Source organism: Erpetoichthys calabaricus, chromosome 1 (genome assembly GCF_900747795.2).
Source record: "Erpetoichthys calabaricus chromosome 1, fErpCal1.3, whole genome shotgun sequence".
NCBI lineage: Eukaryota > Metazoa > Chordata > Cladistia > Polypteriformes > Polypteridae > Erpetoichthys > Erpetoichthys calabaricus.
In genome coordinates this window covers 353,258,827-353,286,450 of record NC_041394.2, presented here as the reverse complement: position 1 = coordinate 353,286,450, position 27,624 = coordinate 353,258,827, and the positions used below count along the sequence as shown (strand labels likewise).

Here is a 27,624-nt window from a genome sequence, read left to right as displayed (position 1 = left end):
ATCTCCTGGCTTAGAAAAACGACAGCCCGATTACCTGACCCAGCATTGTATGTGTTACGATATTTTTGTCTGTTGCTGTTTAATTCAGGGCAGCACGGTGGCGCAGTGGGTAGCGCTGCTGCCTCGCAGTTGGGAGACCTGGGGACCTGGGTTCGCTTCCCGGGTCCTCACTGCGTGGAGTTTGCATGTTCTCCCCGTGTCTGCGTGGGTTTCCTCCGGGCGCTCCGGTTTCCTCCCACTGTCCAAAGACATGCAGGTTAGGTGGATTGGCGATTCTAAATTGGCCCTAGTGTGTGGGTGTGTTTGTGTGTGTCCTGCAGTGGGTTGGCACCCTGCCCGGGATTGGTCCCTGCCTTGTGCCCTGTGTTAGCTGGGATTGGCTCCAGCAGACCCCCGTGACCCTGTGTTCGGATTCAGCAGGTTGGAAAATGGATGGATGGATGTTTAATTCATAGGCTAATACATTTTTCCATGGACAGAGTCGTTCATACATTTTTGACCGTAGTGCCATGTTGCCTACAACCCATGGACTTTTGACACCCCCGCCATCCTGTCTGTATCCTGATTGGCTGGTATGAACATGGGAAGGGCTCGATGCAGTCAGCGCATGCCCAAAACAGCCTGGTGTAATGCCATTGGCTAGCTTAACATGAGGCCTGTGTTTGTTGATTGGTTAAAAATATGCTGGCGGTTTATCTAAAAAATCTTATCTTTAAATGTTTTGATTGGCCTAGCGTTATAAAAAGCTTCGCCCAAAAGCATATTTAAAGACGGGTTCTTGAACCCAAAGCCTCTGGGCCTCCTCAATTACAAGAATTGCGTATGTTGTGATGAGCGTAGGTGTCTTCCCCGTTATGACCGAGACTTAGCAGGCTGGCAGTGTCTGCCACTATTAAGGTCAGAAAGGAGACACTAACACTTGTTTACAGCTAACAATTCTTCTGACTGAACCGAAGTAGGCTGGCTGAGTCCACCACTTTGCAAGGTTTTAACCGGTTATGCTAACCGAGCTGATGTAGGCTGGCTAAGACCACCACAATGCTAGGTTTTAAGCGGCAGTTTACCGTGTCCATGTGTGGCTGGGCTAGTCGAGCGTTCTCACTGGCCCGTTGCATCATCGCCACTTGCTGGTTCATCGCTGAGACACACCATTGTTTTCTTTTACTAGAAAGAAGCAAGACATGGATTCTGCAGCAACAAAAGCGACCGTTAAAGGAGAGGCCAAGGTGATCATTTTAGAAGAATACCAGCCTATAGATTGTGAACCAGAGAAATCTAAACAGGTAATTTTGAATGTACAGTATTGTTTTTTTCTTGGTTTACACAGATGTATTGCTTTTTCTTGGTTTACACAGTTGTATTGCTTTTTCTTTTAAAGGCGCTGCCCAAAAGAGAAACTCACCAGTCCGTGAAAAAGAGTGAAGCATCTGCTGGAGGCCACATGACATCTGACGAGAAAAAGACTGATGCACCTGTCCTAGACGGCACGACCTTAAACATGGTGAGTCTGGATATTAAGAAATTTTCTGTTAAGCCTATCTACATGGCGGTACAAAATAGGTTCTCATTTTATTTTATTTTAACTTGACATTATGTAAAAGAAGTAATTTCTGCAACTTTGAAAGGCCATATCGTTAAAAAGAAAAATTATTTAAACCCTGATATTAAAGAATTAATTCATGACATTGAAAGGCTTACTGAAAGAATGCCTGGCTTAGTGGAGTGTTTCCTTTTTTCGGATAGAAGGGCCGATGTAAAAAGCATACCGGCTATTTCACGCGTGACTAGATGTATCTATAGATCAATAGGGAATACCGTTCCTTTAATGACACGTGATACATTTATGTGTCTTTTAAGCCGCATAGCCTATATCCTATAACACTGAGGATGATTCTGTTGAGAAAGCTATCCAGATGGCCATCCATCCATCCATTTTCCAACCCGCTGAATCCGAACACAGGGTCACGGGGGTCTGCTGGAGCCAATCCCAGCCAACACAGGGCAGGAACCAATCCCGGACAGGGTGCCAACCCACCGCAGGACACACACAAACACACCCACACACCAAGCACACACTAGGGCCAATTTAGAATCGCCAATCATGCATGTCTTTGGACTGTGGGAGGAAACTGGAGCGAACCCATGCAGACATGGGGAGAACATGCAAACTCCACGCAGGGAGGACCCGGGAAGCGAACCCAGGTCCCCAGGTCTCCCAACTGCGAGGCAGCAGCGCTACCCACTGCGCCACCGTGCCGCCCTATCCAGATGGCTTCTGAAATATTGTCCAGAATTCTGTTATGTTTTACTAATACCCCGTTAGGAATATGTGTTTTTCGTGTGGAATATAACTTTTCTTTTTCCCCACATTAGAGTGACTTTAAGATGGCCTGTGAGGTCTTTAAACACGTTGTAAAAGATTGTTCAACTTCAAGTCTGAAGTCTCAAGACCTGTGTGTAATTTCCCAAACACTTGTCAGCCATTGCAGTCACAGAGCCGGATTGATTTTAATGAAGCATTGTGTGAACGCTGTTGTAGCTTCCGTGGTTAGTACTTGTGTAACAGATGTATTAATGGGGTCTTGTTTAGCATGCCGTTTGGGTGATGAATCTCAGGATGGACACACTTGTCTTTTACTAGAATCTGATTCTGAGGAAATGCACCCTTGTGTTTCCAGCATCTGTCAACAGATCAGTATTAAAAGATTAATTCAAATGGTGTTTTCTATGGTTAAACCCTTGTGTGGATTAAGAATTGTGAAACCGACTAAAATTCATATTCTTAACTGTCTGAAGCAGTTTGTTGTCGAAGTAAACACTTTCCAGCTTATACAAAAGATGCAACATGCAACAAAACCCAAGATTCGGGCAGCAGCTTTTCAACTTGTCTCTAATCACCATTAGTTATTTTTTAAAGCCAACATCAATTTACAGAAATCTAATCAAAATGCATTATCCATGCTAAACAAGACCTGTTTGTGTTATATTTTCTGTTGACTAACTGTTGTGTTTTGTTTTGTTTTGTTGTCAGAGGAACCAAGACTCGGCAGCTAGAACAAGGAAAACCAGGTCCCTGACCAGCGTGATACGTAATACAACCTATAGAACATATTCTCCTTATATTATATCTGCTAGAAAAAGATTCATTATGACCATAATCGGTCACTCAGTCGTCTGGGCTTATGTTTTTAGCTCTGTTGAACATTTAGGGGAAAAATGTGATGAATGTCAAGAGAACGAATGCATACCAGATGGACACATTTGTAATATCTGGTTCACTAAACCATTTATTGCATATAAACAGAGCTTATTTATGCTTAAAAGAGCTAGAAAGGATAGACTTGTGTCCTGTGTGTGTGCTTTGCTAAAAATGTATAATCTCCCTTGTTTTCGTAAAGCTATCAAGAATGATGTGGATGATATTATAGCAGAGTTTGAGAAGGGCGAGATACCCATTGATGCTTACGCACAACTAATCCAGCCTGTGAAGACCAGCTTTATGTGGTCGGCTCTGTTCCAAACAGAGAAAATAGGCTTACATAATTTAGTGAAGTACAAATATATTAAACATGTGCTGGATTAAACATTTTATTTTAGATGTATTACCGACTCACTGATGGGTTGGGACCTGGTTTGCAATTTGATTTGTGTTCTCATCTGTGTATACAATTCTTGTGTTTTCGCTTCTTTTCAATTGAATTGCTAATCTGTATACAAACAAGCTTGTGTGACTATTTTACAACTGTATAACCTGCTTTTATTCATACTTTTAAGCAATTAAGGTATAACAGTGTGTAACCCGGAAAGTGAAGACAACATGTTGTTTTGCTATGTTTGGAATTTTGCTTCAATAAAACTTGTTTTAAGGCACTTTTTTGGTATCTTTTTGATTCATTCAATAAAACTTGTTGTTTTAAGAAACTTTGGTATCTACTACATTATGATTTACTTTTATAAAGGGCATGAGTTTACAAGGTGGGCAAGGTAATGGGGTGCCCATGGTGTTTGGTCTGTACAACCAGGTTTCCTTGCCTGTGTAATAGATTCTCTCTCAAACTTTTCTTGTACATCCACTCTGAAAACACCTTTGGTATCTACTATATGCCTTGCTTTATAAAGGGCATGGTTTTACACGGCTGTCAGGGTAATGGCATGCCCTGGGTGTGTTTGGGATGTACTGCTTTAAAACACCTTGGTATCATCTACGATATGCCTTGCTTTATAAAGGGCATGGTTTTACACGGTGGGTGAGGTAACAGGATGCCCAAGGTGTGTTTGGGCTGTACAGCCAGGCTCCTTGGGTGTGTAATAAAGTCTCTCTAAAGTTTTCTTTTCCATCCTCTCGCAGGGTCTGTCACTCAAGCTCTCTGTACTCTCTGTACACACCCCAGCTCGGTACACAGCCAGGAGCAGGATGTCTGCTCCGCCCCCATTGCTGACTTACCTTTTGACGCCTTACAGGGGCCCTGAAGGACCGGCTCGGATCACAAAGATGAACAGACCCAGTTTTTAGGATCAATGCTAAGAGCAGCCGACCATTTTCCATACGCACGACTGACAAAAGGGCGTCAAACAGCGCACCCGACAACAGGCAGAGACCAGAGTGCAGGGGAAATGACCCATTAATCGGGTGGCATACGGCGTGTACTGGAAATGCCAGGGGGGCGGGACAAACACCTGTCAAAATTTATGATGTATAATGGTGATGCGGGCGGCACGGTGGCACAATGGGTAGCGCTGCTGCCTCGCAGTAAGGAGACCTGGGTTCGCTTCCCGGGTCCTCCCTGCGTGGAGTTTGCATGTTCTCCCCGTGTCTGCGTGGGTTTCCTCCCACAGTCCAAAGACATGCAGGTTAGTTGGATTGGCGATTCTAAATTGGCCCTAGTGTGTGCTTGGTGTGTGGGTGTGTTTGTGTGTGTCCTGTGGTGGGTTGGCACCGTGCCCAGGATTGGTTCCTGCCTTGTGCCCTGTGTTGGCTGGGATTGGCTCCAGCAGACCCCCGCGACCCTGTGTTCAGATTCAGCGGGTTGGATAATGGATAAATGGATGGATGGATAATGGTGATGCCTTATACTACTACTAATGTGCATTTATGAGGAAAAAAAGCCTAAAAATGGACAAATTGCATTTCAAAATTTTAGAGCAGGATTTCCTGGTTTCATTGCTCATTTTGGTTTTGTAGAGGAAGGTTTAGATTTGGAGAAAATTACCAAAAAGTTGTATTTCTTATCCGTAGCACAAACGCTGCAAAATGTCTGGGTAAAGCCTCATAGTTTGCTGTAAAATATGATTTACTGTCCCTTTTCTAGTTTTTATTTTGGTTGAATATATTTGCACTACCTAATGCAACCTTCCAGGATAGATATTTTCTTTAAAATTGGATTTTAAATCGGATTTTCTAATCCATTCCCCTTTTCACTCACCGAGTGAAGCCTGAGCTGTCTTCCAGTGGGCATTCTAACCGGAGTGTTTAAAAATAGAAAACATGTAGAAATCTTTTAAATCATGGCGTTTTGAGGAACGCATTCCATCAATTTATCACAGAAAGGTTGGAATTATGACACGTCTTAGGGCGTTTTTTTTTTTTTTTTTTTTTGCCGTTTTGGGACGGCACCGTTCAGGCTGCAGATGCCTCAGGGTAAAGCAGAAAATCAGAAAAAAATAAAAAATTGAGCGTATCGCGGCACCGAAGATGTCATTGCAATTGGCTCGGACCCGGACAACTGAGCCAAGCAGGTGTCACTTTGTCAACGAAATATTTTCCGGTGAGTCACCGTCACACGGGAGTGGGGGGAGGGGGGGTGGATCACAGTAAGTGGGGCACACCTGTCATGGGTGGGGACTTAGGCTGCGGAAAGGGTGAGAGTCACCAGTCTGCGCGGCCCCGTTCCGGTTTTGGCACTCCCCATTTATGCAGCGAATTCGGGGGTGTCAAGCAGGGCCGGATTAAGATCCTTAGATGCCCTAATCACTAAGTAATTTTGGTGCTCACTTAGTAATTCAAAATATTAAAACAATAACAAACTAGAAAATAAAATTTTATTTTATTATCGAAAATTCGAAATTAAACAAAACATACTTATATAGTAAGAAGGAAAATAATATTTATTTTTGTATGCTTCATTTTATTTTTATCTTAATAATTTTCTCCTACTTTTTTTCCTTGCAAACTCTTTGATTAGATGTTCATAATCGATCTTACGTAACACATCTGCTTCTATAACAGAGGTAAGGCATCCAGCCTGCCTTGATGCATAGTTGTTCTCAGGGGATTTTTAATATAATACAACCGAGAAAATGAGCGCTCAGCTGAGCAGTTTGTGACCATTAATGTTAAAAATATACGAAAGGCAATGACTACATTTGGAAAAGCACACTCAATATTGTCTTCTAAAGTTATTTTATAAAGTTCTGCATGACTGAATCTTGATTTTACATTTTCTGTTGCACTGAACTTATGGCGCACATATAAATGAAACTGCTGAAATTCCGCTGAGAAATAAGCCCTCAGGGTAAGCATCAATCAGCTTTTCACAGTACTTAGAATACCTTTCAATGTTAGTAGATGATGAAGTGACATATGGCAGATCACTTAGAAAAGAAAATCTCTCAGCTATTTCTGTGTATATTTCTTCTCTCCTTTTCATCTCAGTTTCAAGTTTGTCAACAATTATGCAAAAGGTGCTGATATGACTTTAACCGCAAAATTGATTTAAAAATTTATTTTATGTGGCACTGCTTTTGGATAAAGATCTGATCACGTTTTTATCATTACTTGAAGAGAAAATGGCATCCGAAATTTTACAAATTTTAACGTTTGGGGTCAATTTTAAAGGTTTTTTTTTGAAATGTATGGTTTTCACTTTGACATGAAAACCATAGATTTACCATTTTGATTATTTAATTTATTTATGGCTTTTGTGTCAGTTTAGCAGATCTATTTACACATATTCTTAGTCCAAGATTTGAAGAATATTTTGTGAAAATTTTGTTAATAAATTATTATTAGTAAAAAAGTTATAAACCATTTTATTCAATAGTAATCAGCTGTACGATTTTCACTTATACATAATGTAAATGAATTTAAAAATATCCAAGAATAGAATTAAATAGACTTACCAGAATATTTTTTTCCTCAAACTGGGACGATTTTTTGTTTTTGCTTAAAACAAAATAACGCTTTATACGCACTAGAAATTTATTTTAAGTTAAATAACAGATACTTCACAAAACACAACAATTACGTGATAATAATTTTTAATCAACTATTAAGTATTATTTAAAAATATAAAAACATATTGTTTTGAATCGAATTATTTTCACAATATTTTGACATAACATGGCGTTTAAGGGAATCACCATGAAACGGAAATTCCCCATCGTAGATGGCACCAGTATGCAGAACGCACTGTGTAAGGCGCCATCTGAATAGTGACGGCATAGGGAGGTACAGGGAGGCATTATTCATTAAATTTTGAAAATGGCTATAAATTTAATTAATTTAATAATGTATGTGACAAATTCGGCCATGAAAAATTTTTGTGGTACCCCCTTTACCCTTGATGCCCTAAGCATGTGCTTACTTTGCTTATATGGTTAATCCAGCACTGATGTCAAGCCTGAGTGACGCTGCAGGGGGTTTCTTTGTTCTAATCAACATTGTAAGTGGGAGCGGCATGTATTAACGTAATGACAGCTAACTCGTTGTTCTTTGTTTTTCTTTCTGTTTCTTTATATGTTTTAATGTGCTGCGCTGGGTGATGTTTGTATGTTCTTTCTATCAATTACATAGATCGGAAAAATGAGGAAGAGCTTAATTGTAGCAGCACTTGCGAGATCAGTACTTGCGGAACTTAATTTGGAACAAAGGTGGATTGTTTAAAAGAGTCACAGAATTAATCTATCTATCTATCTCACCAAAGTAAAAGGACCACTGGGATGAGAAACGTAGTTTTAAAGAAGGCAAAGCCCAAATGGGAAGTAAAAAAAGTATTGCCTACACATCAGTGGGCTCACATGTACAGATCGACATGCAGTTTTGTCTTGTCATTTACCTTCTGAGAACAGAAGACCACCGACGCTGACAGAGGTTGAGAGGATCTGCAGAGAAAAATGGCAGGAGACCCCAAATCCAGATATGTGAAGCTTGTCTTGTCAGACCCAAGTAGAGTCAAGGCCAAATTCACTTGCAAAGGAGCTTTGACCAAGTACTGAGTAAAGGGCCTGTCATTCTTCTCTTCTTTCAGCTGCTCCTGTTAGGGGTTACCACAGCGGATCATCTTCTTCCATATTTTTCTGTCCTCTGCATCTTGTTCTGTTACATCTATCACCTGCATGTCCTGTCTCACCACATCCATAAACCTTCTCTTAGGCCTTTCTCTTTTCCTCTTCCCTGCCAGCTCTATCCTTATCATCCTTCTCCCAATAAACTCCGCATCTCTCCTCTGCACATGTCCAGACCAATGCAATCTTGCCTCTCTGACTTGAACTGAGCCTCTAATGTCCTCATTTCTAATCCTGTCCATCCTCGTCACACTCAATGCAAATCTTAACATCTTTAACTCTGCCACCTAAAGCTCTGTCTCCTACTTTCTGGTCATGGCCACCATCTCCAACTCATATAGCATAGCTGGTCTCACGACCATCCTGTAAACCAGGGGTCCCCAACCCCCGGTCCGCGGCCCACTACCGGTCCGCAGCCGTCTGACAGCCGGGCCGCGAGGGAACTGCCGGCAACGGCGACTCACTCAGACTTTTCAGAACGCTTGGCGGGCGGGGCGTTGCAGCAGCGCAGAGAGAGGAGAGAGACCGAGGTGAGAAAGTATTACAACAAAGTATTTTTATGGTCCCGACAGTTTCCCCATATGACGCGAGTCTATAGAAATCACGTTACTACGAAGTACATTCAACAGATGCTTTCATTACAACGAAGTGACCTTGAAATGCTTGAACGAATCATCCACAGAGCAGTTAGATCTGCGGTCGCAGCTCAGTTGTGCACGTTTGCACAACGATCCCTAAACAGAAACATTGTAAAAAAATCTCTTTCTTCGAACTTTCCTCGTACTGTTTTTTTTTTTTTTTTGCTGTTTTTGTTGTCTGTGGTTTTCATTGATTCCTTTTGCTTATTACTTGTCAACATTTGAAAAACATCCATTGGAATTTAACTCATTGTTACCCTCCTATAGAAACGGCTGACACGAACAGTGTTAATGTTTGTGATGTGCAGTCTGTTGGATTGGCAAATGTAAAGCATATGTCTTTGTTATATGCAAAAAAAGAAGAAAAATCTCAGATTGCAAACGTATGCGAACTGCTTAATAACTTTAATAATAATAGAAATGTTATGTAAATTGTGTATAAAACTGACCGCCCATCCCCCCCCAAGACCGGTCTGTGGAAAAATTTGCATCTAATAAAGTGGTCCTTGCTGTCAAAAAGGTTGGGGACCACTGCTGTAGACCTTCCCTTTCACTCTTGCTGATACTCGTCTGTCACAAATCACTCCTGACACACTTCTCCACCCATTCCAACCTGCCTGCACTCTCTTTTTCCCTTCTCTTCCACAACCCCCATTACTCTGTACTGTTGATCCCAAGTATTTAAACTCATCCACCTTCACCAACTCCACTCCTTACATCCTCTCCATTCCACTGACCTCCCTCTCATTTACACACATGTATTCTGTCTTGTTCCAACTGTTCTTCATTCTTCTCCTCTCTACAGCATATCTCCACCTCTCCAGGGTCTCCTCAACCGGCTCCCTACTATCACTACAGATCACAATGTCATCAGCAAACATCATAGTCCACGGGGACTCCTGTCTAATCTTGCCTGTCAATCTGTCCATCACCATTGTAAATAAGAAAGGACTCAGAGCTGATCCCTGATGTAATCCCACCTCCACATTGAATGCATCCATCACTCCTACCGCAGACCTTGCCACTGTCACACTTCCCTCGTACATATCCTGTACAACTCTTACGTACTTCTCTGCCACTCCCGACTTACTCATACAATACCACAGCTTCTCTCGAGGCACCCTGTCATATGCTTTCTCCAGGTCCACAAAGACACAATGCAACTCCTTCCAGCCTTCTCTAAACTTCTCCATCAACATCCCCAGAGCAAACATCACATCTGTTGTGCTCTTTCTTGGCTTGAATCCATACTGCTACTCATTAATCATCACCTCACTTCCTAACTGAGCTTCCACTACTCTTTCCCATAACTTCATGCCGTGGCTCATCAATTTTATTCCCCTGTAGTTACTACAGTCCTGCACATCCCCCTTTTTCTTAAATATCATCACCAGTACACTTCTTCTCCACTCCTCAGGCATCCTCTCACTTTCCAAGATTCCATTAAACAATCTGATTAAAAACTCCACTGCCATCTCTCCTGAACACCTCCATGCTTCCATAGGTATATCATCTGGACCAACGGCCTTTACATTTTTCATTCTCTTCATAGCTGTCCTTATTTCCTCTTTGCTAATCCGTTGCACTTCCTGATTCACTATCTCCACATCATCCAACTTCTTCTCTCTCTCGTTCTTTCATGCATCCGCCTCTCAAAGTACTCTTTCCATCTGCTCAACGCACTCTCCTTGCCTGTGAGTACATTTCCATCTTTATCTTTTATCTCCCTAACCTGCTACACATCTTTCCCAGCTCAGCTCCTCTGTCTAGCCAATCGGTACAGGTCCTTTTCTCCCTCTTTAGTGCCAACCTCTCATACAATTCATCATACGCCTTTTCTTTAGCCTTCGCCACCTCTCTTTTCACCTTGCGCCTTATCTCCTTGTACTCTTGTCTACTTTCTGCATCTCTCTTTCTATCCCACTTCTTCTTTGCCATCCTCTTCCTCTGTATACTCTCCTGTACTTCCCTATTCCACCACCAGGTTTCCTTTTCCTTCTTCCTCTTTCCAGATGTCACACCAACCACCCTTCTTGTTGTCACCCTTACTACAATACAATACAATACAGTTTATTTTTGTATAGCCCAAAATCACACAGGAAGTGCCGCAATGGGCTTTAACAGGCCCTGCCTCTTGACAGCCCCCCAGCCTTGACTCTCTAAGAAGACAAGGAAAAACTCCCAAAAAAACCTAGTAGGGAAAAATGGAAGAAACCTTGGGAAAGGCAGTTCAAAGAGAGACCCCTTTCCAGGTAGGCTGGGCGTGCAGTGGGTGTCAAAAGAAGGGGGTCAATACAATACAATACAGTACAGTACACAGAACAGAACAATTTCTCAATATAGTAAGAAATAAAAAATATAAATTTTAGAAGTACAGAGCAGAATTTAACAGTAGATGATATATCCCATAATAAGATTTGTATTTGTATAGACTCCTGGAGACCTCATCCTTCAAGCTGCCTCCCCCATTTGGCCATTCCACAGCTGAAACAGTGCTGGGCCAGCCAATCCGATGAAAGGACCCCTCTCTCCCATGATTCCTGCAATCCTCCATCTGGGATGACTTTTCCTTAGGCAGGCAAAACAACTTGGCAGGTGGGCCGTGGCACCAAGTGCCACATTTGAGTACCGAGAAGAAAAACAGAATAAGTGAGGGTTAGTATACAATTATAACTGTCATGTTACTTATGTTTAAGTGCTAATGACTAACAACAGAGATGCAGTCTGTACAGTTAATCAGCAGCTCTAGTCAGGATATGCTAAACTGAAGTAGTGAGTCTTCAGCCGGGATTTAAAAGCTGAGACCGAAGGGGCATCTCTTATAGTAGCAGGCAGACTATTCCACAGTTTAGGGGGCCTGTAACTAAAAGCTCGACCTCCCACTGTTATTTTATTAATCCTTGGAATCATTAGCAGACCGGCATCTTGAGATCTTAATGTGCGCTCTGGTTTGTAAGTCATGATAAGTTCAGACAAGTAAGCCGGACCTCGACCATTTAATGCTTTATATGTTAAAAGAAGGATTTTGAAATCTGCCCTAAACTTAACCGGGAGCCAGTGTAAGGATTTAAGAACTGGAGTTATGTGTTCGTATTTTCTTGTTCTTGTAATAATTCTCGCAGCCGCATTTTGGATTAACTGGAGGCTGTATAAAGAACAGTTTGAACATCCAGTGAACACTGCATTGCAGTAGTCAATCCTACTAGAGATAAATGCATGAATTAGTTTCTCAGAATCCTGTTTATTTAAAAAGCGCCTTAATTTCCTAACATTTTTAAGATGGAAGAAACATGTCTTGGACAACTTTGTAATATGCGCTTTAAATGACATGCTAGAGTCAAAGATAACTCCTAGATTGCGGGCTGATTCAGTAAAATTGACTGGGATTCCCACTGAGTTAAATGATGACAAAATATTGTTGTGATCAGTATCATTCCCTCCAACAATTAACATCTCTGTTTTATCTGTATTTAAAGACAAGTAGTTCTTATTCATCCACTCCTTTAATTCACTAACACAACTAATTAAAGACAACATTGGAGAAACTTCATCTGATTTAAATGAAAGGTATAACTGGGTGTCATCTGCATACGAGTGAAAATTAACATTATGTTTCCTAATGAGAGATCCCATTGGAAGCATGTAAAGTGAAAACAGTAAAGGTCCCAGTACTGAGCCCTGCGGGACACCATATTGAACTTCTGTGTATAATGATGGAGTCCTGTCAGCACATTTCTGTACATATTGGAATCGATTTGATAAGTAAGAACTAAACCAAGCGAGCACGGTGCCTGTAAGCCCAACATCATTTTCTAGCCTGTGCAGTAAAATAGAATGGTCGATGGTGTCAAATGCTGCACTTAAGTCCAACAACATAATTACAGTGGAGTTTCCTTCATCAGAGGATATCAGAATGTCATTTACAACCCGTGTTAGTGCCGTTTCTGTACTATGACCAGTGCGAAAACCAGACTGGAATTTCTCAAATAAATTGTAATGCATAAGGTGTGTCTGAAGCTGACTGGCGACTACTTTTTCTAGTATTTTAGAGAGAAACGGTAAATTTGAAATAGGCCTATAATTATTTAGTATATGTGGGTCAAGGTCTGACTTTTTAAGTAATGGTTTAATGACTGACACTTTTAGTGTATCAGGTACTGTGCCATGCAATAATGAACTATTGATAATGTTTAGGATAGGCGCTGCAAGAACATCCATTGCACTTTTTACTAGTTTTGTTGGCACTGGATCTAGGGAACAAGTAGTGGGCTTCATTTTAGAAATTAAAGTTAAGACTTCCTGCTCAGTTACAGGATTAAAATTACTAAAGTGCTGAGTGCAATGTGAGACAGGGTCTGCTAAGCTAGTATTTGGTTTGTACTGTGATGCAGAGATCTGGGATCTTATATTTTTAATTTTCTCATTGAAGAAGTTAATCAAGTCTGTACTGCTAATGTCTGTTGGTATTTTGCACTGTTGATCTGAATTTCCATTTGTTAATTTAGCCACTGTTCTAAACAGTGCCCAAGGATTTTTATTATTGCTATCTATTAATGTAGAATAATATTCTGACCGAGCTTTAAAGAGGGCTTTTTTATATTTATTAACACTCTCTGTCCATGCAATTTGAAAGACATGTAGCTTTGTTGTTCTCCATCTGCGTTCCAGTTTTCGACACTCTAATTTAAGAGCTCGAGTGTTTTCATTAAACCAGGGAGAGTTTCTATGTGCTTTGATCACTTTTGTTTTAAGGGGAGCCACTGTGTCCAGAGCATCTCTCAAGGTCACATTATAATGTGATGTTAGCTCATCTAAATTGTTTTCCGTGTTTACATTTGATGTTAACTGATCTAAATGGTTTTCCACAATTACACTCGACTTACTCAAAGTATCTATAAATTTTGAAGCAGAATTACAATCTAGATGTCGCACTGTCTTTGTTTTAATCTGGGAGTGTGTTGGCAAGGGCAGGACCAAATCAAATGTAATTAAGTAGTAGTGATCAGAAATAACTTCATTTAATGGAGTAATAATTAAATTTTGAATTTCAACTTTGTAAGTTATAATTAAATCTAATGTGTGGTTATGATTATGAGTTGGACCTTTGACATTCTGACAAAATCCTACTGAATTTAACAAATAAGTAAAACATTTGCTAAAAGTGTCAGTTTCCACATCAATGTGTACATTAAAATCTCCCATCAGTACTACGTGATCATAATTTATAGCCAAGTCAGATAAAAGGTTGCTAAATTCAGACATGAACAATGAATACGGCCCTGGTGGTCTATAGACTAGCACTATAATTGTGTTGGAATCTGTTTTAATATTTAAAATGAATGCTTCAAAGGATGTAAAGTTGCCTAAATTTTTAGAAGTGATTTGCATTTTGTTACAATGAATTATTCCAAGGCCCCGTCCTCGACCTGAATCTCTAGACTTATGAAGGAACGAGTAGCCATCTGGTGACGCCTCAGCTAGGGGGACAGTGTCACATTTACTAAGCCAGGTTTCGGTGAGAAGACACAGATCAGATTTTGTACTTAATATAATATCATTTACCAAAACAGCTTTAGTGCCAAGAGAGCGAATGTTCAATAAGCAGCATTTAAAACTGTATGCTTCTTTCTGAATTGGTGATATACTTTTTGTTTTAATTTGTAGTAAATTTCTATTACAGATGCCCCTGGTGGAGGGTCTGGTTTTATCCCTTGGTCTAATTATACACCTTATTTTATACTACATCTGCTGTAGTTTCCCTGCTGTCTGGTAACTCTTCACTGCCACCCAGCAAGGTTATTATAGTTAACGAAAACTAAAATCAAAACTGAAACTATTATTAAAAAAACATTTTCGTAAACTGAAATTAAATAATTAACAAAACCGAAATGAAAAACTAAAACTAAACAAAACTATTAAAGTAGCTGGGAAGACTAACTGAAATAAAATAATAATTTACTCAAATATTTTTAGTTTTCATTTTTGAATGAATATTCTTGCCGTTAGTCTTTAACCCTTGTAAGTTTTCTCTAAAGCAGAAAGTCATCCACCATGAGCCGCCCACACATATTCATCCAGTGAGCGGTGGCTGGTGACGGAGGGCGGCTGTTCACAGTGCATTTGTGGTGACTGAGCAAGAAAAGTGCGCGTGCGTAAAGCGTGAGAAATAGAAAGTGATTTGCGTGCCGCCTTTCTTTGTGCTTGTTGTATATCAAGATGTAATTCAAACGGCTGAAATCAGCATTTGCTGGTCAACAAAACGTTTACCATATGGACAGAAAAATCACGAGTGAGTAATGTTTCAGCTTATTTCTCAGGTGTCTGCTTTTTGTTGACAGCAATTCACCTGCCATTTCACACAGGAGAAATCGTTCTTACTTTCTCATATATGAAGTATAGAGAAAGTATAGTAATTATGAAAAAATTTGACCTCGATATTTTGATGAATCTTGATGTTATAGACTAACCAGTGTCCACCAATACTGTTTTTTGGAATTGTGTGTGTACGCACGCGCGCACGTGTATGTGTGCGTGTCTGTGTTTGTAAACACGATAACTCAAAAACACAACTAGATTGATGAAATTCAGCATGTGGTTGTTACACCACAATTGTAGATCTGTATTAACTTTTGGGCCAAATCCATCACCCGGAAGTGGTACTTTACCTGAACACATACTCGATTTTTTTTTTTTTTAATTATAGAGCTGCAGAGTCCGATTTACTCAACTTTACTTTTATAATAATTGTTCAATATATTATTAATTTGATTTGTTGTTGATGGTTCCTTAATGTACATCATATAAAAATATAATCATTGTCTTGCGGTTTACTCCTCAAATATCCATCCCCATATCTGAGTATACGAGAAAGTCGAGGGGAGAGTACTCCCAGTTTTTGAAAATAAAACAACACTGATCGACAGACTGACTAGATCATCATACAAGATCAGCATATTGTTGCTGACCAATCACTTTTGTTTTAAAAACATAGTTTAACAACAAAGCGATACAAAGGTAGTATTTGACAATTGACGAAAAACTAAACATACTAATGGGTATTTGTATTTATTCCATATTTATTAATTTATCTTTTTTAGTTCATATTCACAACTCAAAATACCTGATATTGTGAAAGTAATCCATTAGCAGAATTATATTTTAAAAATTTTGTCTTCCTTTTTTCAATGTTTTTCTCTCTCTTTCAAAAAGTATAGTTGAAATATCATATTCTTTTTGTTCTTAACATCAGCCTTATCATACATATGCCATATCAGGGATTTTTTCTGCCTTGCATCCAAACCTGCTCTAGTAGGCTCCAGATTTCTTGCAATCCTACTCTGGATAAACAGGTTTAGATAATGTATATGTTGTTCTTAATCTCAGATTCTGTCTCTGTTGTTTAATGCCTGTCCGTACTCCTATTACCTGCTCTTGCTCTGCTCATTATGGGTTTACTGTCCTTTATGTTGGGCTATTCAAGTCTCACTGCCCCTAACCTTGACACTACATGCTTGTTGTTCTTTGTTTCCCTCAATACAGCTAGGTGGGGTCTGCACACTCATTCAAGTCTAAGAGCCCTGTTCTTCCCAAGCCCCTGTGATTTTCATAAGAAAATATTTTAAAAATTATAAAATTTTGTAAAATCGCTCATATTCAGTATCTAGTTTTGACTATGCTTGTTTTTATCAGACAAAAACAAAACCAGACAGTAAACCAGGCAGTGTAGTAAGCTTCCACTAACATTAAACTCATATCCAGATCTGTTAAGTGTACAGTTCTGTCTGATTGTGACACAAAACTAACTCCGTAGGCGCTCCATGCCATAATTACTAAAACTAAAACTGAAACTAATATATATAAAAATAAAATAGAAATGTCTTTGTGAAATAAAAACTAAACTAAAACTAAAAATACACGATGAAGGAAAACTAAAACTAAACTGAATTCCGAAGTAAGGTCAGAAAAAATATAGAAATAAAAACTAATTTAAAAAGGCAAAACTATAATAACCTTGCCACCCAGTGCCTGTCTCACCTCCTCCCTAAACTCAACCTTGCAGTCTTCCTTTTTCAACTTCCACCATTTGTTCCTTGGCTCTGCCCTCACTCTCTTCCTCTTCTTGATCTCCAACGTCATCCTACAGACCACCATCCTATGCTGCTTAACTACACTTTCCCCTGCCACCACTTTGCAGTCGTCAAACTCCTTCAGATTGACTCTTCTGCATAGGATGTAATCCACCCGTGTGCATCTTCCTCCACTCTTGTATGTAACCCTATGTTCCTCCCTCTTCTTAAAATACGTATTCACCACAGCCATAACCATCCTTTTGGCAAAATCCACTATCATCAGACTTTCTTCATTCCTCTCCTTGATACCATACCTATCCATCACCTCCTCATCTCCTCTGTTTCCTTCACCAACATGTCCATTAAAATCCGCTCCAATCACCAATTTCTGTAACATGGGTACACTCTCCACCACTTCATCCAACTCACTCCAGAAATCTTCTTTCTCCTCCATTGCACACCCAACTTGCGGGGCATATGCACTAACAACATTCATCTTTACCACTCCAATTTCCAGCTTCATAATCATCACTCTGGCTGAAACTCTTTTCATCTCCAAAGCACTCTTGACATACTGTTCCTTCAGAATAACTCCTGCTCCATTTCTCCTCCTATCCACACCATGATAGAACAATTTGAATCCACCTCCGATCTACCTGACCTTACTCCCCTTCCATTGAGTCTCTTGCACGCACAATATATCAACCTTCCTTCTGTCCATCATATCTGCTAACTCTCTCCCCTTACCAGTCATACTGCCAACATTTAAAATTCTTACCCTCAGTTCCACTCTCTTTACTTTCCTCCACTCCTCCTACCTCCGGACACATCTACCCCCTCCTCTTCTCCTTCTTCTTTGGCCAACAGTAGCCTGATTTCCGCCAGCACCCTGTTGGCTAACAGTACTGGTGGCAGTTGTTGTTAACCCGGTGCTCGACTGATCCAGTATGGAAATTTTACACCTGATGCCCTTCCTGACGTATCCCTCCCCATTTATCCAGGCTTGGGACCGGCACAAAGAAACACCCTGGTTTGTGCATCCCTTGTGGCTGGGTTCCTGAATACTTCTGTCATTGTGATATTTAATTATTTTTTACTAGCCAACCCGCGGCATACCATACGCCGCATAATCAGGCCGCTTTTTTAATGATTTTTAAGCACAGGGAACAAATTAACATTTGAAAAATCTGTAATCTAATAAACCACCAAGAAAAGTAACATTGTAACAATGCACGGTACGAACCAACATACAATTGTCTGTGACTGAAAACAGGAGGACCGCCATCACGCCTTCTTCTCCCAGATCGAGGGACGGGGGTGGACGGCGCTCGGGCGCGGAGGGCGGAACGGGAGGAGAGGGGAAGGATGCCCATTCCACCCCCTCCGTCATGCTAGAATCACATAGACTGTTCATTGTGGTTCTGACTGCTTTTCTATATATAATCCACCAAGTCACCCGACCATGGTAGTAGCGGGGTGGGTGGGGGGTGTATGCGTACAAAGGGCAGGGACGTAATCAGTGCGAGTGTATGACCCGCACTTACTGGGAATTCCTCGTTCGTGGGGAACAATTGCAAGCCCCGGTTTCCAGCACGAATGGGGTTCAACGGCTTACCCACGCCTCTCTGCGCCAGGTAGACACACGTTGATCCATTCATTGTAGCGCACGTGCAGTACGGGACATCCAAGGGCATCACAGACCTGTTAATGCTCAATCTCACGCATAATTATTTATTGAATGCTAAACACTTCCGGAAAGACACAGTTGTCTAAAAGGGGTTGGTCTGAGGATACAACAGTAAGACAATGTATTGCTGGAAGAGTTTGCCACTGGAATGCAAGACACTAAATGCAGATCTCATGGCAAGCCAGAAAGCATAAAATTGGAGCTGCGTGACTCGTGTTCTTTTCGCGGTACGCTTTTCCTCAACATGGGTCAATTGTATGTGCCAGCCTAGATCTCCGTAAGGAAATAGCAGTGGATAAACCATGCGGTCACAGTTCATATTGAGAACAGAGATACGCTTGCAAGCATCTCCCCTTGGATATATGCAAATGTCGCGTTGTGCAGGAGGTTCCCCGTCTTCACCTACAAAGATAGCAGCAACATCAGTTTGACAGGACGGGGCGTTATACCTTCTCATATCTAGAGTTGGATTTTCCATGAACACCATTCGTACAGCAGCAACAGGGTTACTGTGAGTGATAATGTCATGTATTTGCATGTAAGACTTAGCGAAGGGATTAACCTGTCGTATCATGTTGTCTAGTTGAAGCAACAAAATGTCACTGCAAACGCTATTACATTCCTTTTGCAGACGTTGACTGGTAGCCTCAGCAGAATCGAAGATATATAGCTGACCGTATTGTGGTGACATGTCTGGATTGGTATATAAAGGAGAGACCTGGTGATAAATTTGACCGTGGATTCTAAAAGCATACGGTCCTTGTCCAGATGGAGCAATGTGTGCGCCCATTGACGTGAAAGCTAAAGCAGAGTTGTATTCCCTGATATGATCACAGTAATTTCGGAACAGCGGGTTCTTGTCAGTCAAGAGGTCTTGTAATAAAAGAGGGGGTTTGGATAGCGGTGGCAAAGACACCTTGCCGGCATGACAACACTTAGTGTAATGTCCAGATTTGTTGACCTCTGCTGGCCAATGAAGAGCATTGCAAGAAGCACATAGTGCGGTAGGTACGCCAATGTTATGTTCTTGGACGTGAATGGCGGTATCTTCTTGAAAAGCTGCAGAAAACTGAATGCGATGTTTGTGCATGAACGATTTAGTGCTGTGTTGACACTGAAGGGAATTGGAATGAGTTGTGTCGAAGCATTTCTGGCGATCTTCACATTGCATAATTCGTTCAGTGGAGTGTGTTTTTAAATGCATGTTGAGATATCTCTGCACTCGGAACGTTTTAAACAAATTTTGCATTGAAAGATCTGTTTGGAATGCGTTTGTTCAGTGGAGTGTGTGTTTAAATGTGCTTTGAGAGATTTCTGGCGCGTGAAGGTTTTGGAGCAGTGTTGACACTGAAAGGAATTCATCAGGGAATGTGTTTTGAGATGGTTAGTAAGGTATCTGCATGCGTGAAAGTGTTTGATGCAAATTTTGCATACAAATGTTTGTGTTGAGTGGATCTGCATATGGCTGTGGAGATCCATCTCACCTGTGAAGTCCTCGTTACAAAATGTGCAATTGAAGGTGAGAGTGGAATGAGTTCGTAAGTGTTTCTTGAGAGCGCAAGTTGTTTTGAAGCATTGCTGGCAATGTTCACATTGCATCATTCGGTTAGTGTTGTGTTTTTTTAAATGTGCGTTCAGATATCTCTGCACTCGGAAGCTTTTGGAACAAAAGGTGCATTGAAAGTCCTGTGTGGAATGCGTGTGTTCAGGGGAGTGTGTCTTAAAATGTTTTTCAGGAAGAGGAGAGTGGGCAGGTGACGTCACATTAGTGTGGCGAGCAAGTGGGTGTGCACCCTGTGTGCACATACCGACAGCGTCAAAAGATGTCACCAGAAGGTTATCACGTGGGTATTTAAGAGGCAAGAGAACCTTGTAATGCCCATGATCCAAAGGACCGCTAAAGAGCAGGGATATGGAGAGACGTTGGGCCGGATTGTAAACTCGAGGAGAGGCCTGAGGACGTTCTTGGAAGTAAATGGTGATAGCAGCTGGAAGGATTTGGGACATTGCCACAATTTCTGCCTCGCCACCATAGACTCCGGACGTATTCATGTAGTCAGCGTATTGTTGAGCAGACTGTATAACAATGCCTCTGTGACTAACAACAACGGACACCACGTCGCTGAAGTTATCCCAATGTTGGCAAACAAAGCCAACAGCCATTTTGCGAAGTTTGAGAGCAACAGTTTTGTCGATGACATTTTTCCATTTTCCATTTTTCTATAACATTGAAAGAAGTGTTGTCTCCATGAAATACATTTGAAGCGGTAGCCATGGAGGGCAAATGAACAGTTAACATGGACCGCAGCACAGACCAAAGCGAGTGAGTATGTGTTTGATGAGCTGTTCAAGTTGGCGGGCAGTGCTCTGAGGTGCGTTCCCTATCACGTGGGAGGAGGGGTAGAGTTTCTGGGTGGGGCTTCGTTGTTCCTTTCCCATGGTTTTCGATGGTGGACGCGGTCGGGTGTCATAACCAAAAAGAATAATGAAAAGTCAATGTGACTCAGTGGTGCATGTGGACTCCTAGCACAGACGAAAGCGAAGTACAAGGTGGTCAGTGAGTTTTTGCGTCCGGGCACATGAGCATGCAGTGTGAATGCCTAGAGAACTAGGGTGGACACGGGCCGGGGAATAAGGAGTGTTGGTGGGTGGGGAAATGTTTTCCGTGTTCCTGCAGGACCATCTAAGAAGACGCATGTTTGTCGCGGATGCGAATTGCTGTATGAAGCGTGTAAAACAGTTTGTGATGGTGCACCCGGTTGTGCGTCATAACCGAAAAGTCAACGTGGCTCAGAGGTGCATTTGGACTGTAGCCCAGCCGAACATAAATGATGGCGTGTTTTCCGAGGCGTCGCGTCCGAGTTGGTGGGCGTGGCTCTGCAAGTTGTCGTTGTATCCAATGGTCTTAGAGTTGGTGGGCATGGCTGTCTTGCGCGATTTCCCTGGGTGTCTACTTGTCGGCGGCTTAGTGAATTATATATATAGATTGGATTTCCAAAAGTTTACTGTCATTCAGTACTTTTGAGTGTTGCTTGATGAGGTAAAAAATAAATCATTTTTGAAACTGTGACAGAAGTGAATGCACCCACATTACAGACTACGGTTGAGCTGATGTGGCCCTCTAGTGGTGAAGAAGTTGAACTGTAGGACACAAGTCTGTGACCACAAATGACTTTTTAACAAACTCTTCAAAAAGCCACTTAGGGTGACAGCTACTCAGAACGTGAATGTTCCCTTATTAACTATGTCTGGTTGAATTTGTTCAGACATTTTATCTTCTATATTGTGTTCACTTACCACTCCAGGTAAGGTGTCTTCTCTTGGCTCTTGTGTGTTCAGATGTGAATGTGTGTGTTTAGTGTCTCTGCTCAGGTTTGAATTTAATGTTAGTGTTTTACTTTACCATTAAATGTCAAACACTCATGAATGGCATAATCCAAATTATATAAAGAAATGTGTGAGGCCTTGTTTTAGTAGTGCGTTATAGACCACCCAAAGCAGACAGTAATTTAAACACACATCTATTTAGTATTATTAAACAGGCAACTTTACATGAGGATATTAAAGTCATGGGGGACTTCAACTATCTGAAGGAGTTTTTAGAAGTAATCAGTGACTATTTTTTACCACAGTATGTTAAAGCACCAACATGGGGTGAAGCCTGTCTGGATTTAGGATTTTGTAATAATCAGGATAGATTTGAGGGTGTAGAGGTGATTGGACCACTAGGGTTCTCCATGTTTTAGAAGATTGCAGATGCAAAGACTAAATTTGTTAAGTTTAACTTTGGTAGGGCAGATTGTGACCAGATGTGGCAAAGTCTAAAAAGGATAGACTGGGATAAGCTATTAAGTGTGGAGACAGTCGGGAGCAGTGGAACAGGTTTAAAAATGTTCTACATGTAAAGCAGGAAAGGTACATACAGTACCTAAAATTCTGCAGTGTGTTAATAATTTAAAAAAAGAGCTGCGAAGAAAAAAAAACAAACAAATAAAGCATATAAGATTAATAAGTCTGTAGTGAATCGTAGGGCATATGAGAACATGAGGGCGACCATTAAGAAGGATTTCAGGGAGGCTAAAAGACAGTTGAAGAGGAATATAGCAGATAAGGCGAAAGACAACCCTAAGAGATTCTTTCAGTATTTTAGTAGTAAAAGAACAGTCAAGGAGGAGGTGAAGTGCATTAGGAATAGTAAAGGGGAATTAAAAGATACAGACAGGGAAATAGCAGATGCCCTGAACTTACATTTTTCTGAGGTCTTCACATGTAAGGAAGTGGATAACCTCCAAAAGGTAAACGCGACTACTAAAGAGGTACTGAGGGATTTGGAAATTGTAGTGCTTAAGGTTCATTAGCGAGTACTGATATTTTTTGGAAGTCACTGTGCACTGGACATATTCCAAAAGACTTGAAAATGACAAAAACTATCCCATTATATTAAAAGGCTGACCAGGCAGATCCAAGCAACTATACGCTAGCAAGTTTAACATGCATCACTGGAGAATTAATGGAAGGAATTATAAAAGATAAGATTGAGCAGCACCTGGAGAAAACAGGAGGTTTACTGAACAGTCAGCATGGGGTCAGAAGAGGGAGGTCATGTTTTACCAATGTGCTGGAATTCTATGAGGAATCATCAAAAGGATACGATCAAAGTGGAGCAGATGAGATTATTTATCTGGACTTTCAGAAAGCATTTGATAAGGTGCCACATGAGAGGGTGGGCATCAAACTAAAAGAAGTGGGAGTTCAGGGTGATGTTTTGAGATGGGTGCAGAATTGGCTCAGACACAGAAAGAGGGTGATGGAGTGAGGAACCTCATCAGAATTGGCCTGTGTTAAGAGTGGTGACCAGCATGGGGCAGTGCAGGGGCCGCTGCTATTTTTAATATATCTAAATGATTTAGATAGGAATATAAGTAACAAACTGGTTACGTTTGCAGATGATACCAAGATAAGTGGATTAGCAGATAATTTGGAATCCGGTATATCATTACAGAAGGACTTGGATAGCATACAGGCTTGGGCAGATTTGTGGCAGATGAAATTTAATGTCAGTAAATGTAAAGTATTACACATAGGAAGTAAAAATGTGAGGTTTGAATACACAATGGGCGGTCAGAAAATTGAGAGTCCACCTTATGAGAAGGATTTAGGAGTCATAGTGGACTCTAAGCTATTGACTTCCCGACAGTGTTCAGAAGCCATTAAGAAGGCTAACAGAATGTCAGGTTATATAGCGCCTTGATGTGTGGAGTGCAAGTCACAGGAGGTTCTGCTCAAACTTTATACCACACTGGTGAGGCCTCATCTGGAGTCCTGGGTGCAGTTTTGGTCTCCAGGCTACAAAAACGACATAGCAGCACTAGAAAAGATCCAGGGAAGAGCGACGAGGCTGATTCAGGGCTACAGGGAATGAGTTATTAGGAAAGATTAAAAGAGCTGAGCCTTCACAGTTTAAGAAAATGGAGATTAAGAGGTGAAATGATTGAAGTGTTCACTGATGCCTTTTGTAAATAATGAAATGAAATAGAGCACAACTGACTCCATTTTTAGAAACTGGCTTGTTAATTAAAGTCAAAGAATGCAAAAGTTGTGTGATTTGTAATTATATGATTAACAGAGAAACACAACTGACAATGTAAAATTAAAACATCTAAAGGGAAAGTCAGGAATGGACATCAGCAGTGTGGATATATGAAGTGTGAAGAGCAAAGCCAGAGTTTAAATATTTTACAGCTGAGACACAGAGGAGGAGAGCTTATCAAGAGGAGACATTGGTAATCATTTTAGACTTGGTATGATCTTTACTTGCGCTAATCACAGACTTATTGTTTAATATTTAAAAATCTGCCATTTCTTGATCAGACACTTGCTGTTAACATGCTGTCTTTGTTCTTTACACATTGAATTTTCACCCCACAAGTAACGACATTAAATGCTATGCTTTAAGACAGAAATAATCAGGCTCTTTTCACATGAACTGCATGCTTAGGTTTAGCCTGTCATTAATCATAGTGTTGGAAAACCCGAGGTAATGATTTTTGAACACAAATATAATAAAAGCAAAGAATATTTAAAGAATCAGTAAAAAACAAAAATAACTGGGCTCTGTTTATCAGTTCATGAATTCATTTAGACAGTCGGGGTTCACACACCAAAAAAGTGAATTCCACCGCACATGAAAAGAGAACCTGACTGTCTGATCAAAGAGAAGTTATATGGTTAGATGGTAACCTCTCTTCTTAAAGTGTCACCAAACAGAGTAACACATCAAAAACTACAGGTAAGCGTTTCTCACAGCATTTTCAAAAGAGCCCACATGGTTCACTACTATTGACAGTGTGATGGGTGACTCCATGTAAAGACTGCTGGATGGAGATGTGCTCAAAAGTACAGAAGGAAGGGGGCTCAGCTGTGGAAAGGCAGAAATGAAGCGGATGGGTAACCCAGAATGGAGTGAGAGAGAAAGGAATTCAGGGAGGAAAGAGACAACCCAGCATTTGAGAGATGAGAGGTCAGGGAAATTAGTTCTTTAGGGCACTTTGAAATAAGTGACTGGAGGATTAAGACTGAATCCTGCTGAGGTGGCCTTGGAGAAACATCAGGTGTGTTGTTCTCTTTTCTGTTTATTTCTTGCTTTTGTGTTCTTCCCCTGTCATTAATTACACACAGTAAAAAAACAAGCTTTGCTTTGTTTTGGCCTCTTTGGTGTCATTCTGTGTAGGAGGGTCGCTATGTGAGTCCTCCACCTCTTATACAATACAATACAATACAATTTATTTTTGTATAGCCCAAAATCACAAAAGAAGTGCCACAATGGGGTTTAACAGGCCCTGCCTCTTGACAGCCCCCCAGCCTTGACTTTCTAAGAAGACAAGGAAAAACTCCCAAAAAAAAACCCTTGTAGGGAAAAATGGAAGAAACCTCGGGAAAGGCAGTTCAAAGAGAGACCCCTTTCCAGGTAGGTTGGCCGTGCAGTGGGTGTCAAAAAGAAGGGGGTCAATACAATACAATACACAGAACCGAACAAATCCTCAATACAGTATAATAATAAAAATTTTATAAGTTCGGAGCAGAATTTAACAGTAGATGATATCACATAATATGAAATGGAATTTGTTTAGAGTCCTGGAGACCTCAGCCATCAAGCAGCCTCCCCCATTTGGCCATTCCACAGCTGAAACAGCGCTGGGCCAGCCAATCCGATGATAGGACCCCTCTATCCCACGATTCCTGTGATCCTCCATCAGTGATGACTTTACCTTAGGCAGGCAAAACAATTTGGCAGGTGGGCCAAGTGCCACATTTGAGTAACGGGGAAAAAGAGAAACAGAATAGGTGAGGGTTAGTATCCAATTAAAACGATCATGTTACTTATATTTTAGTGCTAATGACTAACAACAGAAATGCAGTCTGTACAGTTAATCAGCAGCTCTAGTCAGGGTGTGCTAAACTGAAGTAGTGAGTCTTCAGCCGAGATTTGAAAGCTGAGACTGAAGGGGCATCTCTTATAGTAGCAGGCAGACCATTCCACAGTTTAGGGGCCCTGTAACTAAAAGCTCGACCTCCCACTGTTATTTTATTAATCCTTGGAATCATAAGCAGACCAGCATCTTGAGGTCTTAATGTGCACTCAGGTTTGTTTGTCATGATAAGTTCAGACATGTAAGCCGGACCTTGGCCATTTAAGGCTTTATATGTTAAAAGGAGGATTATGAATTCTGCCCTAAACTTAACCGGGAGCCAGTGTAAGGATTTAAGAACTGGAGTTATGTGTTCGTATTTTCTTGTTCTTGTAATAATTCTTGCAACAGCATTTTGGATTAACTGGAGGCTGAATAAAGAACAGTTTGAACATCCAGTGAACACCACATTGCAGTAGTCAATCCTACTAGAAATAAATGCATAAATTAATTTCTCACAATCCTGTTTATTTACAAAGCGCCTTAATTTCCCAACATTTTAAGATGGAAGAAATATGATTTGGACAACTTTCAGATGTGCGCTTTAAATGACACGCGAGAGTCAAAGATAACTCCTAGATTGCGGGCTGATTCAGTAAAATTAATGGGGATTCCAACTGAGTTAAATGATGACAGAATATTGTTGTGATCAGCGTCATTCCCTCCAACAATTAACATCTCTGTTTTATCTGTATTTAAAGACAAGTAGTTCTCATTCATCCACTTCTTTAATTCGCTAACACAACTAATTAAAGACAACATCGGAAAAACTTCATTTGATTTAAATGAAAGGTATAACTGGTGTGATGGACAACCGGCTACAGACTCCGGTCGCCACCCCCAGGCCGCTAGGAGGAGCCCTCCGGACCGCATGATGGTGCCCCAAGTTCCAGCAGGGCCTCATGGACTTTGTAGTTTGTATACACAGCCCTGCTGGATACCTTGGGGACCACCGGGAGTTGCTGCAGGGGGGCTAGTGGGCTCTTGTGTGCCCTATAACCTGGGAGTGCATCAGCATCATGTGTCCGGAAGAAACGACATGCTCCCGGGGTGAAGAAGAGGACTGTTTACCCTGACCCGGAAGGAAACGGACTTGTGGGTTTTGCCAGGAACCATTTCCAGGTCAAGGGATATAAAAGGACTACGGGAAAGCCCAGACACTGAACTGAGCTGGGAGGTATTAGGGCGAAGTGTCTGGGAGTGGAGGATTGTATTGGTTTTGTGAGTAATTGTTATATGAGTAGTGTGGTGGAAAGGGTGCTTTGTGCACGGTACAAGAAGAAAAATAAAGAGTTTTGTGCTTTTACTTCGTGTTTGGAGTGGTACCTGAGGGTCCAAGAGGTGGACAAAGGGCTTATCTATTACACTGGGTTTCATCTACATACGAGTGAAAATTAACATTATGTTTCCTAATGAGAGATCCCAGTGGAAGCATGTAAAGTGAAAACAGTAAAGGTCCCAGTACTGAGCCCTGCGGG

General features: G+C 41.1%; 2 protein-coding genes across 3 annotated transcripts in view; one reads left to right on the top strand and one right to left on the bottom strand.

The window, feature by feature from the left end:
- LOC114642750 (endonuclease domain-containing 1 protein-like) overlaps positions 1 to 27,624 on the bottom strand; it is a 240,259-nt gene that overhangs the window by 43,210 nt on the left and 169,425 nt on the right. The window lies entirely within an intron of this gene.
- LOC127527746 (uncharacterized) lies at positions 1,418 to 3,706 on the top strand. Of its 2 annotated transcripts, none has more exons than XM_051927541.1 (2): positions 1,418 to 1,501; positions 3,032 to 3,706. In XM_051927541.1, the coding sequence occupies exons 1-2, from the start codon at positions 1,442 to 1,444 to the stop codon at positions 3,581 to 3,583; spliced, it is 612 nt and encodes a 203-aa protein (XP_051783501.1). In that variant the 5' UTR covers positions 1,418 to 1,441; the 3' UTR covers positions 3,584 to 3,706. The 2 variants fall into 2 exon arrangements, 1 of the variants encoding a protein (XP_051783501.1); XR_007934893.1 differs by having other exon boundaries at positions 1,444 to 1,501; positions 2,374 to 3,130.